This window comes from Lepidochelys kempii, chromosome 4 (genome assembly GCF_965140285.1).
Source record: "Lepidochelys kempii isolate rLepKem1 chromosome 4, rLepKem1.hap1, whole genome shotgun sequence".
Taxonomy (NCBI): domain Eukaryota; kingdom Metazoa; phylum Chordata; order Testudines; family Cheloniidae; genus Lepidochelys; species Lepidochelys kempii.
In genome coordinates, this window is record NC_136383.1 from 84,467,283 (window position 1) to 84,481,522 (window position 14,240).

Sequence of the window (14,240 nt, forward strand, 5' to 3'; positions counted from 1 at the left end):
ATGGCATCTCTCATTGTCCTGCTTTGCTTTACCTATGTGCCTGGAACCTTCTCCCTCTCTGTGCAAAATTCTGTGGCAGGACAGCATATACATCCTGTGACATTCTATACCTTGGGGGAGCGTACTGTAACCCCCATAGTCCTCATTTTCATATAATTGTGATCTTATATATATATAGCATGCCTTGTAAGGTATCAGGGGAAAGGTTATGATCTGCTGAAAGTAATTTCTCTATCCGTAGATGTGTATCATTAATGCATATGAAGTTATGAGAACTGTGGTGTATGGTGGTCACTAAAAACATGCTGTAAGTTGGGGAATCAGCCAGATATTTGCTCCCCAGAGGCAACAGCAAGGAAAGTAACCAACGCCCAGGCAGGGTGTCAAACAACCCATCAACAGCCACTGTCCAGCAAGGGAGCTACAATGCAATGACTCACCTATATGTGGCCAAACCAGTGGAATTGCTCAACCTTGCTGGGTGACTCAGCAATGCCCCCCAGACATGCCTGAACTTGTGCTCCCCAAGCACATGGACTGAGGGTATAAAACAGAGCGGATACATACTGGGACCTTCTCCTGCCCCCACCTATGCTGCAAGCAATCAAGACACTGAGAAGAAGACAAGTCTCCAACACAGGAGATTGGCCCAGGATTAAGGAACAAACCTGTATATTAAGGACTACAATAGCCAGTCGGGTGAGAAAAACTACTTAATCTACTTGTTGTCCAGTCTAATAGGGTTGAGAGTTTAGACCGTGTGCTTATATTTTATTTCTTTTGGTAACTAACTCTGACTTTTTGCCTATCACTTTTAGACTTTAGGAATTAAAGACTAGTCTTTAATTAAAGATTATGTCATGTGATGAAACCTCCAGGAATATGTCCAACCAAAATTGGCAACCCCAACCTTAGGGATAATGGCAGCATGGGTGAACTTGTATTTTGGTGTTCCCCCATCACCCCTGGCCCCCACAGGCTCCCCACCCTCCCATCACCTCTGGGCCCAGCTGCCTCCCCTCAGTGCTTAATTTGTATTGAAAGAGGTGCCAGAGCTCAGTCCCAGCACAAATTAAGCACTGGCAGGGCAGTCTGATAGCAGCAGCTGCTGGCCAGGCCTCCAGTTCTGAAGGCAACACCACAGCCAGCAGCAGTGCAGAAGTAAGGGTGGCATGGTATATGGCCATCCTTACTTCTGCGCTGCTGTGGTGGCTCGTGGTGCCTGGCACTCTGACTGAGGCTCAAGGCGAGCTTTGCGCTATCACATGGGGACTTAATCTTGACAGAGCCCATTGCCCTCCTGCAGCCCTCCGGCCAGTCTTGGTTCACCAAGGATGCCATTTCAGATTTTGGCAGGGTGGGGCAACTTTAACCATTATTCCAGAGGCCAGTTAGGCACCTAAACACTCTAGGATTATTTTTGTAGATAATAACTTAGGAATTAGCTGACAGGAGCACTGTATTTAACTCCTATATAAAGAAAGAAAGAATACATACAAACTCCAATTAAAGCCATATTTTAAATTTATATGTAAATTTAGAACAATCAAGAGATAATACAGCAAGATACTCCCAATCTCAAGCCTTCAAGTATCAATTCTGGAGCTCTAACATAGAAATCAGAAACATAAGTTTGATACTTTGTAAACTATCTTTAGTCAAGATAAATAAAAATAAATAAAATATGCTTAAAATCTCTAACAGACAAATTCTGGGTCACTGCCGTTATCTACTCTATTGTAGTTAATTGATTTTCACTCCATGAAAAACATATTTACTTAATTTTAACATATGTGATTAAGGTTTATTTCTCTTTTATTAAGAACGAGGATTTATTTTTCTAATTATTTTGGCATTTATGTTTACCAATCACAATCATGTACGTGCCTCACTAACATTTGACATTATCATTGCTATCTGTATCATACTTGGAACTGCATCTATTTTCATACAAATTTTAAGTTATTTTACAGATGTAACTAAAATTACAATTTGAAAATAAGCGATCATCTGCATAGTGTCTAAAATTATGTGTTTAGCTAATGTTTTTTAAACGGGCACTGCTAAGACGAGTACAAGCTAAATTTACATTCTAGAAGGATACTATTCTTTGATTGTACCATTTTAAATAATGAATGGCAAAGCACAATATGGTAATAAAAGTAATAATGATAATTACTCCAGCCAGGACAGGTTAGGCATTTTAGAACTCACAACTCAAAGAATTAAATTTAAGCATAAGAGATAAATAAAATTATGAAATGCACAGACCAATCAAAAAACTAAAATAACAGCACTGTAATCCTTAAAGAACTCTGAAAGAATAAAATTATAGAGAATATATGTGCATTGCACATTTCAACATGCAGTACCAAGAAGTAATAAGAACAATAACAATAATACAATTGTATTTGCGGGGGGGAGTGTGTGTATTGGGGGAGTGAGAGAGAGACAAAGTGTGTGTGTGTGCGCATGTGTGAGAGACAGAGAGAGAGTGTCAGACAGACAGAGTGTGTGTGTTGGGGGAGTGACAGAGAGACAAAGTGTGTGTCTTGGGGGAGTGTGAGAGACAGCGCACTGTCACTTTAAGCACAGCACTCACTAGTCTGAAGGCTTGTTCAGACAGCAGCCCCGGCCAGCAGCTCCCACTCCTGACTCAGAAGCAGCAGTACAGACTACCCTCACCCCAGCTCAGAGGAGACCGGGTACACAGGTAGGGGAAAGGGGACACCCCAACATCAGCCTCCCACTGCCCCGCTCTGCACAACAGACCCCTGGGAACAGCTTGGCCAGAGGCTGCTCCAAAGTGTGGGGCCGGAGCTGCAGCTGGCTGCAGATGGCAGCAGAGCCAAGTAGCAGGGGGAGGAAAGGAACCCCTGCTCTGGAGGCGCCCCCCCTTAGAATGGCACCGTGGGCAGTCGCCTAGTCTGCCCACCCCTAAAGCTAGCCCATAATTTGATTCATCTGCACTGCAACAAAGGAAATTAGTTTGTTTCAAGTGCGTTTATTTTGAGATAAACAAGAATATGACAAGCATATTTTTTCATATTAGTGTACTGTTACATAATTTATTGTTATTGTACTAATAAACAAAGCAGAAAGCACAGTCTTATAAACTACTCTGACAGTACTATATTCTATTTTATGCCAGTCTACTGTACTTAGGCACCATATAGAAAAAAATACAAATTGGAAAAATGATACCAAGATTTTACATACATTGTGATTGGTCCTGCAATTGATTGCACATTGAAAAAGCAGTCCACTGCATACTGTTAATTACAACATCAGGGCCTATCAGCATTAGTACAAATCTCTTTGATTTTCTAGTTGTCAGCTGTGAGAGGAGAGTGCAGTAGGGACTGCCTGAGTATTTGTCACGGAAATGCTGTCTACAGTAGAATATTTCTGACATTTTTCTAGCTAGTATTTTCTTATTATATGATTTTTACCTAAAGCCAGATAAGCCATGTAAAAAGAAAACATTCTAACATTGATATTTCTGAAAGTGGAAATTCTAAAAAAAAATTTTTTAAAGTCAATTAAAAAATGAATAAAACCTTTGTAAATTGATTAGTCCTGAAACTTAATCTTATTAACATAGAAGAAAACATATTCTTTTCTATTCATGCATTTAAAAATACTATATGGTCTTTGAGTGACAGACAGCCACATTCTACATGATGAAAGAATAAAACTCTTTGTTGTGTTTGTGATAACAATGAAAGATTAAAAACAGTATGTTGTGCCTAATAGCTGATTTAGGACTGAATTGCACCACTAAACCAAACCTTTTTTTTTACAACTGATAACAATGTAAATAGATTAATATTAGATAATCCGTTTTCATGCACAGATTGCTTTTATGTCAATACTGATTAATTTCATATTCAATAAATTTTCCTAAGAGTTACATTAAAATCGTGTGTGTTAAAGTGAGTTAGTATTAGGGTTTTATTTACTTTATGCTATCAGCCTTGTAGCCCCTTGTAAAAGCAGTGCAAAACTTTTAAATGCAATTGCTACATTGAGGCAAACCTGCCCCCCCAGCCAAACAAAAAAGACTGTGGATATGTAAAAACAAGCAGAATTGTGCTCCATTAATCATGACTTTTTAGGGCCTAATTCAACAACAACAAAACAACAACAAAATCATTCTTCACAACATAGAAATCTACAGACATGAGGCCAGGGAGGCTACAGATTGCTTGCATAACCCATAGCTGTATTAAAACTTATTATTTAATTCTAGAATTTGATTCAGGTAGAATTCCAAAGTCTCATGGTGTTTACATTTTCCATTGTAACATTTTGTAACTGGCTGTAGCTCTGTGCTATTGCATGCATTCCTTTTAATTTTTTTAAAGCCACACCCCGGGGGCAATATTTTTTCAGTACTGCATGCCAGTCTAGCAGAACTGGATAGGATTAATTTCTGCCCCATACCATGCCCAAATTTTATGAAAAGTGCATTATTACAAGTAATACATAATTAAGCTGAAATCCGTACTCTGGCAAAAAAGTTACAGAAACACAATGCTATATATTAAGTAGCATTGTATTACCTAACATGATACAAATATTAGCTAATACTTTGCCATTTTATTTTCATTATATTGTACACAATTAGACATCTTAAAATCAGGAAATTTTATTAAACTGAATCAGTAAGATTATAACAGTAAGACTTACAGCTGTTGGACATCAGTACCTCTTAATTAACAGCAATCAATAATTCACATTATCCTATATCACAACTGCGACTTATAGTTGTTTTTAAATGACAGTTTTGTTGACTCATGAGTACTTACAACCTGTACATTCCACACTTATGCAACTGTTCTGCTACAAAGTGCATTTTCATCCCTGTTTTAACACAAATTTCATATAATATTCATTTTCTAAAAACAAATTCACATCCCCACCACATGGAAATAATTTTTCACCACTGCCAAAAGGCACATTCACCAGAATGAAAAAAAAAATTCTTTAAATGAAAGGCACATCTCAAAATAAATATAAACAACACACTTCTTTAAATACACATTCTTTAACATATACTTTTATAGGCCAGATGACAGTGTAAGTCAACCCTTAAAACAAAACACATACTGAAAAAGTGGTTGAAAAAAATCCATGAATAGATCAGCAAATCAAGTGAAAAAACCCAATGGTGATTCAGTGCATAGTGCTGCAAGTGAAAGCTACATAGTTTACCTGTGTTATGTCGTTTTTCACACACAATATCTAGGAAAAATAGTAGCAACCAAATGCTGAAGTTTTTTCTTTCCTTCAGTTTTTTATCCTAGCGTATCTCGACTCCGAAATTGCTTCCAGAGCTCTCTTAAATGTTCGCTTGTTACAGTCGTCACACAAACATAGTAATCCTTCAAACCATATTTTGGGGTCTCCTGTTAAAAATGAACAAGTATAGAATTAGAAACAGACAATGTGCATTAAATTCCTTGCCACTAGATTATATTTTACAGGTGTTCATACAAACTAGGTAAATTTTTCATTACTACAACCAGGAAGTGCTAAATCCTCAGATTAGGGAGAGAAGACAGGCGAAGTAATATCTTTTATTGGACAAACTTCTGTTGAGAGAAACAAGCTTTCGAGCTTACACAGAGCTCTTTTTCAGGTCTGATATGCAGATCCTTGCACATGAGCATGGTTGTGGATCTGTCTGAAGGTAAGTAAGCAGTTTCCAGAACTGCACCTCCATCACAAGCACATGGTTAGTATTCACCCAGTAACTTAGTCTATATTGGTAGCTAAATGAAAACATATCCTTTTGTTCAGAAGTCTCCTGCTTTTAAGATAATTTCTTCATTTTCATAGCTGTATCAAAAGGTTCACATTTTTACACAATAAAATAAAAATACCAAAATATCTTGGTGCTTGTAGAAGACTCATGGCAATGGCTATAGCCAAGTATAAAATGAAGGCAGATAATACACAAACTTTCTTGCACTGTTATGTCAATTCTGAACGATGAGATTTCTGTTATTTCAATCCTGGAGCATCCAATAAAAAAGTACTATTCTGCTGAATGGTACTGCAGTTCTGAGACATTGACAAATACCCAGAAGAGAGTAGGCTGAATAGGGAGCAAGGATGGTCTAGTGCAGGGGTCTCAAATGCACAGCCTGCGGGGTTATTTCCTGCGGCCCGCCAAGCTCCCTGTGCCTCCCTGGAGTTATTTCCTGCGGGCCGCCAAGCTCCCCGCCCCCTGCACCCCCTCCTCCCAGTGCTCCGCATCCCCGCTCCTCTGCCTACCTCCAGGCACTTCCCGCTGCCAAACAGCTGTTTGGTGGTGCTTAGTGCTTTCCAGGGGGAAGGAAGGGGGAGGAGTGGGGAGTCGCGTGCTCAGAGGAGGAGGAGGAGAAGAGGCGGGGCTGGGGCAGGGATTTGGGGAAGGGGTTGGAATGGGGGTGGGGAAGGGGTGGGAAGAGGTGGGGCAGGGGCGGGGCCTCGTGGAAGGAGTGGAATGGGGGCAGGGCTGGGGGCAGCGGAGGGGTGTGTGTGTGTCAGTGATGCGGCCCTCGGGCCAATGTACTAGTCCTCATGTGGCCCTCCTGGTGATTGGAGTTTGAGATCCCTGGTCTAGTGGTTAGGGCTCTAACATGGGACCCAGAAGCCTAGGGTTCAATTCCCTGTTCTGCAAGACTTCCTGTGTGACCTCTGACACATCACTGAGTCTGTTACTTAGTTCCCTGGTCACATGCATCTTGTGTAATTTACTTACATACATTAACGATAAACAAAAGATCAGGTACTAGAGGGGCAAGGTAACCATAGATTTATCTTTACTTTTAAATTTGTAAGATAAATTCATCAATTGTTCCTGGGCATAAATTCAATATTTTTAAAATACACTTATAAACCAAGCTACTCTAGCCATTTATCTATGTATTTCTAATGTGCCGGCACTGCTGTAGTTAGTCTCAGTATATCAAATTAGGAGAATTTTTGCCTCTAAAAATCACACTCTCCAATGTTTTCACCCTTTTCTAAGTGAGTGTATTGTCTTGTTTTTTTTTAGACTATTTAATATACTCACTCTATGTATTTAGATGCACAACCCAATTTTCCCCTTTGTAAAATGTATGAAAAGAAAAATGGGTCTCGTATTGTATTTTTAAAGGCCCTCAATTGAGAACTTCCAAGATGAAAAATTACCTTATCTAGTTTGATGGCCTGCAATCCAGCACATTTAGATGAGGAAAAGCTTCATACGTGCACTCTGAAGGTTCTTAACATGGCCTTTCCAAATCTGATCTGAAGTAAATGTAGCTACCATCACAAATAAGCCGCTGCTGCCACTGCACACCACTGGCGGCAGCATGTCAGGGATATGTAGTTACACTTCCCAGTGAAAAGCAAGCTGTGGGAAAGACTCTGGCAGCAGGGAAAGGCTCTGGCAGCTGATACTTGTGTTGAGAGGCGTAATGTCAATATGCTTTCTAGAAGAAATGGGAGATGCTAGCTTCCTCTTACGTGGCTGGGAACACAGTCCATAGTCAGCAGTCAAATAACAAATACCCCAGTGTAACAAACACTGACTGAAGTACAGCACATTTTGCAGTGTAAGATTCTTCCTTGCAGAGCTTAAAACTAGACTTTCTTCAGTTATGAATCCAATATGATCTAAAATTTTCTCTAAAATTATGAGTGAAAAATAGTTGAGAGAATTAAACAATAAACCAAATAAACTGTGTCATTACTATATTCAATCTTTTTATCCAATATAATCCATCTACTTTACAAGACTATTGTTCACACAACACTAAAACTGGATTTGTAATCCCAGTTTTCTGCACAATCAGTAAAGAGAAGTCATTGCTCACCTTTCAGTTTGCCTGCCTCAGAGAAAAGACCTAGCAACAATGTTTCCGAGACAATTATCTGGTTTTCCTAATATTGCTTGTTATGATGGTCGAGTTTAAGTGTATAAAAAGATAGCCTTTTATTACGAGAATTGTACATTGGGAATGCATAGAAATTAAAGGTTTTTAAAACCTTTACCACATGACAAATCTAAATCTTGTTTGTATAAAACATTTATATTAGATAAGAAACTGAATAAGAAAACATAAATTAGCTTTTAGAATTCACACTTATAATATCAGTCTTCCATTGTCTTTTCTTAACAGTTTCTTGTCCCCTTTCCTCTTCAACCAAATGAACTCCTACTGATGCTAATTCACGTGCTATGCCTTGCAGGGACAGCCACAGAGAAAGAGAGACAAAATCTGCAAGACTATTGTTAACTGTTTGAACCAGGCGAAGTTTGGATCTTGTTCCCCAAAGACAGATTTCATTATTTATTATAAGGGTAGCATGCTTCATGCTGTGAAGCAAATGTCATTAGTGCAGTTTAGAGATATGTAACACATAGCAGAATGTGCTTCTGTTTCTTTTTGGGTACAGATTCCAAGTGTGGTATAATCAGTGATAAGCATGCCAAATATTTAAATATCTTTTATTACTGATCTAAGTTTACCATACAAATCATATCAAAGTATAGACTAAAGTCTTTACGTTTATATTTGGAACAACAGTAAAATTGAGAGTTATCATATTGCATCTAACCTTGGGTGATCTATATGGCAGATTTTTATATTGCAGACATACTATGTGTTTCTTTGTACATGAGGATGGTGTTTAAATTAATTAATTTTCTGAAATAAATGTTCAGTTTCACACTGGTTAATGGCTCTGCCTTTATTCTCTTTTCAATTATTCTGTAGTTTAGTTTTGCAATGACTTTTTAAAAGGGTATATAAACTCACTTTCATTCAATAATACGTATAGTGTGAATAGTGCAGGTTCTATTGTCCCCAAGACAACTCTCAGAGCAGCAGGCTCAAAATCACATCACTTATGTTTTTAATTAATAAAGTTGGCCAAAGCTTGCTTCAATTTCAGCTCAACAATCTTCATAACATGGATTAGTATTATAAATGAATGTAACATCTTTTATCCAAAAGGAACTAAAATTACCTCACAAAGTACATATGGTATGTTTCATACATCACTACTGAAATGCAACTGCCACTAGGGTCGAGGGCATTAACCAATTGGTGCACATTAAGGGAAGGGGGAGTTTTAGCTTCAGCAAAGAAGGTTAAAAGACCAACTCTTGCAAGAAGCCCCAAGAGAATGTCCAGGTACATCAGACAGGACTTCAGTTTTTCAGTCTCACCTGAAAGAGTCTACACATAGATAAACTGAATACCATGCAGTGTACTATGTCAGAAGGATGAATTAACTCTGCTTGGATTTAAAACTCTGGTTTCAGGGAGTATGGGCACTTATACTTGATGCTTAAAGCACAAAGCCTCTCATATCAACAGAATTTTACTAGGTTTAATATTAATGTTTTGGAGTTCTTCTGAGTGATAACATTTTGTTCCAATTTGGTAAATACTTACTATTGAAACTCACTAAAAAGGCACAGTAAATGTACAGCACTTTACCAATCTATTTAAGACCTGATACCTGCCCTGAAGTTACAGTCTAAAGTATAAAGAGACAAACAAAGGTATGTCAAGGCATATAACAGTACAGGAAAAGGAGGATGCATAAGGACTATTGGGGAAGAGAAAACAAAGTACTCCTGGAAGAAACTGCAGGATTGGGGTTTTAGTTAACGAGAGATTGAACAAGGTAGGAACAAAGGAAAGAAAGATAATGCTCAGGTTACCAAACTGGGAATCAAAATAGTGAGCCTTAGAGGTGATGTGAAGATAAAATTAATCTAAAATAATTCTTACCCTGTGTGACTAACCAGTTAGATTATTAAATTGAAAGAATTTTAAAAATCACTTTGTTTTTACCACTTCACCTGTCACTTCACTTGTGCAGAGAAACTAGAGTTTTGCCTGTTTAGAATGAGTTACTTTCCAGTTCTGAGGCACTAACACAATACTGCAGTATTTGGGTTGGACCCACACATAGGATTTTTAAACTACAAAGTGTAACCAAAATGTAGTTTTCTTTTTTGGAAATAAAGTCCTACTGATTCTAAGTTTCATATGTGACAGTGTGGGATATGTCTGAGTCAAATTTTGAGCTCTATCTTGTGTGTGTGTGTGGAAATTTTGGATACAGACAGCACAAGCCTGCACATACCCAAAGATAACCTATTGTACTACACTCCTGAGAGCGGCTCTGTCCAGCAAAGGTGTTGGATACCTTGCTGATGGACTAACACTAAGGGTACATCTACACAGCAGTTGGGAGGTATAATTCTCAGCTCAGGTAGACCTGCACGCACTAGCTCTGCTTGAGCTAGCATACTAAAATTAGCAGCATAGCTGCAGCTACACGGGTGTTGGCTCAGACTAGCTGCCCGAGTACAATCCCACCTGAGTCCCTGGGCACATACGCAGGCAGCTAGCCTGAGCGGCTGCCCATGCCCACACTGCTGTTTTTAGGCACTAGTTCAAGCAGAGCTAGAGCATGTACATCTACCCAAGCGGGGAATGACAAACTGCTATATAGATGTTCCCCTTAAGAGCCACTAAAATCCCAATCAGGGGCCAACAACTTTGTTTGCAACAATGGGCTTTCTACACAAGGTCCTGAAGGGGAAAAGGGGGAAGCATGACTGGTGGGCATGTAGCTTCTCAGTCTGAGTAAATGGCTAACAGACAGTGGCCTCATTCTGCTCTGTGCAGGGAATGATAATGGCCACAAGTAAAAACAACTTGAAGGAGAAAGGAGAGGAGGAACTCTGTGCAGCCTGAAACACTGACAAACCTCAGACTCACAGGAAGGGTAGATCAGCCTAAGGGAGGGTGCTTCTCAAGGGGTTTTGTGGTTTTCAAAGATCTGTAACTCTTAAGTGCTTTAAGTGTAAAGTAATTATGCTTAAGAAATTCTATTGCTAAGCATGTGTTCCTTGCTTTCCTGCTATGTTGTTCCCAAGTGGGTTAAACTAGAAGCTAAGAGCCTAGGTGGAGCTCTACAGCAGTGTGTGTAAATGACTGTGGATGGAGAGTGGGCTGTTTGGGAGGCCTCAGACTCTGATTTCAGAGTCTATGGCAGCTGGATGGCAGCATCTCATGTTCCAAGGAAGGACATAAGACAGGTGGTCCGAGTCTGGCCTACGGTTCCAGAGCTAAAACAGTTACTACACTCTAGCCAGACCCAGTTGGTTTGGAAGCACATGGGACCTAGCAATTGTTTCCACTTGCAACAGACTAGTGATCGTACAGTGGTGTGTAGGGCCAGATTCTAACAGGCCCCTTTCCCCCCCATGAAACTATGTTTGGGACCTAAACTAGTTGTTAATGCCCCATGAGTAGCTACTATACAATTATTATTTCACCTTCCTCTGTAGCACGGGTCACTTGCTGGAGGATTCTCTGAACCTTGAAGTCTTTAAACCATGATTTGAGGACTTTAATAGCTCACACATAGGTGAGAGGTTTATTGCAGGAGTGGGTGGGTGAGATTCTGTGGCCTGCATTGTGCAGGAGGTCAGACTAGATGATCATAATGGTCCCTTCTGACCTTAATATCTATGAGTCTATTATGTACAGAAAGGAAAAAAAAATGGCATTTATGACCTTAAATCACAAAAAAGCATGAACACACACTTTCAATGGAAAGATAGTTCAAGCAGCAATGTTAGAAATACACCAAGCTATTAAAAATATGTACACTTTCAAACTAAAGTGGAATTAAATTAAATAACCATTTCTCAGTGGGAGAAGGGAAAATCTACCTTTACTATAGATGTCTTTAGTACCATATATATCATACAGAGTTATCTGAAGCATGAATAAAACTAGTTACAGAACAGACAGAAAATACCAACAGAAACTCACAAAATCTGTGCTGTGGGAGAGGGAGAAGAAGCGTTTTCTTGAATACAGTACAAACAAAGCAATAAGCCAACAAAACAATGACAGCCTGAAATAGAATTATATGACCTTGTAAAATACTATGATGATCACATTCTGATAATCTATTCCTTAATTCTGTAATGGCAAAACAGAACAGTGGCAGTTTAACATGCAGCCATTCCCATCAGCATGCTGGCACACTTAGAAAGACTAAGCAGCTAACACATACCGTAACTTATCGGCTATAGAGTTCCTTCTTCACGCAGGCTTTGAAAGTGGTATACCTCTGTACAGTTTTGTATCCCTGTGGAGCAGAAGATGGAGAAGTGTGCATATGCAGACAACATGTGAAGGCAGCCAGAGGTAAGCATAAGACAACAGTGGCATGAAAATACAAAAGAATGGGGATTAAACGACAAATAGCTAGAAGTTAGTCAGAGTAAATAGTCAATTATAGGTAAAACTTTTTTTATCATTCAGTCTTTATATTTCAAATGAATTGTAATTGAAGATAAAATTTATAAAGGAGAGGGAAATGGTTTAGCATTACAGTTTTAAAAATAAAATATATGAAAATCATTATCTTCAATCAAACAAAAAACAAGGAAAACAGTTTTCATTGTTATGCCTTCCTACTATATAATATTTGTACAAGCTTTTAACAAAAAACCTATGGCAATATTCTGACTGACCACTGGGTGGCAGTTAAATACATCAGATTATCTCAAAAACGGTTTTCAAATTAAACCCTCTCTCTCAGGTTATAACAGTTTTCTTTTAATGTCAAGTCCCATACTTGAAAAAGAGATATAAATTCTTTTATATAATATAAAACCTATTAGACAGTCAACTGTTTTAGGTCTATGCTAGTTTCTTAAATATTCCATTTATGAAGGCAGGTACTGGAAATTTAGTTTTCATAATGTTTTAATTGTTATAGACATCTAATTTATAGTGTTAAGTAACCCAGTTAGACAAGTAGACAGTGTAAGACAATGGAAGAGAAAATGACTGTGTATACTTGTTAATTTTGTATAAAGATTAGTATCTGGTCCTCTCTCCAACCCCATAACTTTCTGTCCTTTAACTGACATTCAAGTGAACGATCCCTTTTATAGAGCAAAACCTACAGTCCTGGCAGAATCTTTTTAGAATTCCAGTTTCACTTAGCCTCATGCTTTATTAAGTGCATTTGCTTTATTCAGGCTTAATGTGGCCACAGAACACTTTGTGCTAAAATACTTACTATTAATTGTAATAACCATAAGCTTCTTTGAGGCAAAACATCCCCAATAAAACAGAATTTTTAAACAATCTCAATTATTAGGAAACATTGCTCTAACAACTAATCAAAAGAACAGAATATTATTTTTCCTTTCAAGGCAGCACTCAAAGTTAAGAGGATTTTTTACTTTTATTAATCATCATTACTATGTCAAAACAGTCACATGACATGTCAATTCAAAAGGTACAATTGCAGGGTCTCTAAAATGTAGCAAATTGAAGCTTACTTGGCCATTATGAAAAACTACAGTAAAAACTGCAGGGTTTTATAACTAATATGAGAAGCTAGCATACAGGAGGGTCTCTGATTGTAGGGAATCATCTATAATTGCAATAATAATTGTATTATTTACATTAGACAAAAAAGAAATGCCATCTAGAAAAGCCACACTCCAAACAGATGCCTGCTGTTATTTAGTTTCTATTACTTTTTCTTACTAGATATTTTTAACTAATAACAAAGACTGATGCGACTTATGAGGGTGTATGGATGTATGGTATTTCACATTAAAATATTAAAACACTGCATCTGGACTTTATAAATTGAAATTTGATCTTCATTAAGTTTGACCAGCCAAATACTTCTCTGCAGATATAAAATATTGTATCAGCAGAAGCTATTAGTCTTCTTTTATCCATAAAAGCTAACAAACAGAATGTTAGTAACCATTAGGAAAGGGATCCACAATATGATAGAAAATATCGTAATGCCACTATATAAATCCATGTATGCCCACACCTTGAATTCTGGCTGCAGTTCTGGTTAGCCCATCTCAAAAAAGGTGTATTGGAAAAAGTAGGGAGAAATTTATGGAGGGGATGGTATGATGGGATCTTTGACTATTAGAGGTAAATATGCCCAATGCCCTGTGATGGGACACTAGATAGGGTGGGATCTGAGTTACTACAGAGAATTCTTTCCTGGGTGTCTGGCTGGTGAGTCTTGCCCACATGCTCAGGGTTTAGCTGATCACCATATTTGGGGTCGGGAAGGAATTTTCCTCCAGGGCAGATTGGCAGAGGCCCTGGGAGGGGTGGGGGGAGGGTTTGCCTTCCTCTGCAGCATGGGGCACAGGTCACTTGCTGCAGGATTCT

General features: G+C 38.5%; 1 protein-coding gene across 8 annotated transcripts in view; it reads right to left on the reverse strand.

Moving 5' to 3' along the window:
• Nucleotides 1–2,993: 2,993 nt before the first annotated feature.
• Nucleotides 2,994–14,240, reverse strand: part of MICU3 (mitochondrial calcium uptake 3) — a 149,468-nt gene continuing 138,221 nt past the window's right edge. For 4 of the 8 annotated variants that reach the window (XM_073341941.2, XM_073341937.2, XM_073341940.2 and 1 more), the window contains one exon: nt 2,994–5,411. In XM_073341941.2, the coding sequence (XP_073198042.1) occupies nt 5,301–5,411 (111 nt within the window). In that variant the 3' untranslated portion in view covers nt 2,994–5,300. Of the gene's footprint in view, nt 5,412–12,090; nt 12,166–14,240 lie in introns of those variants that run through there. The other 4 variants (XM_073341939.1, XM_073341942.1, XM_073341938.2 and 1 more) reach the window with 1 other exon arrangement.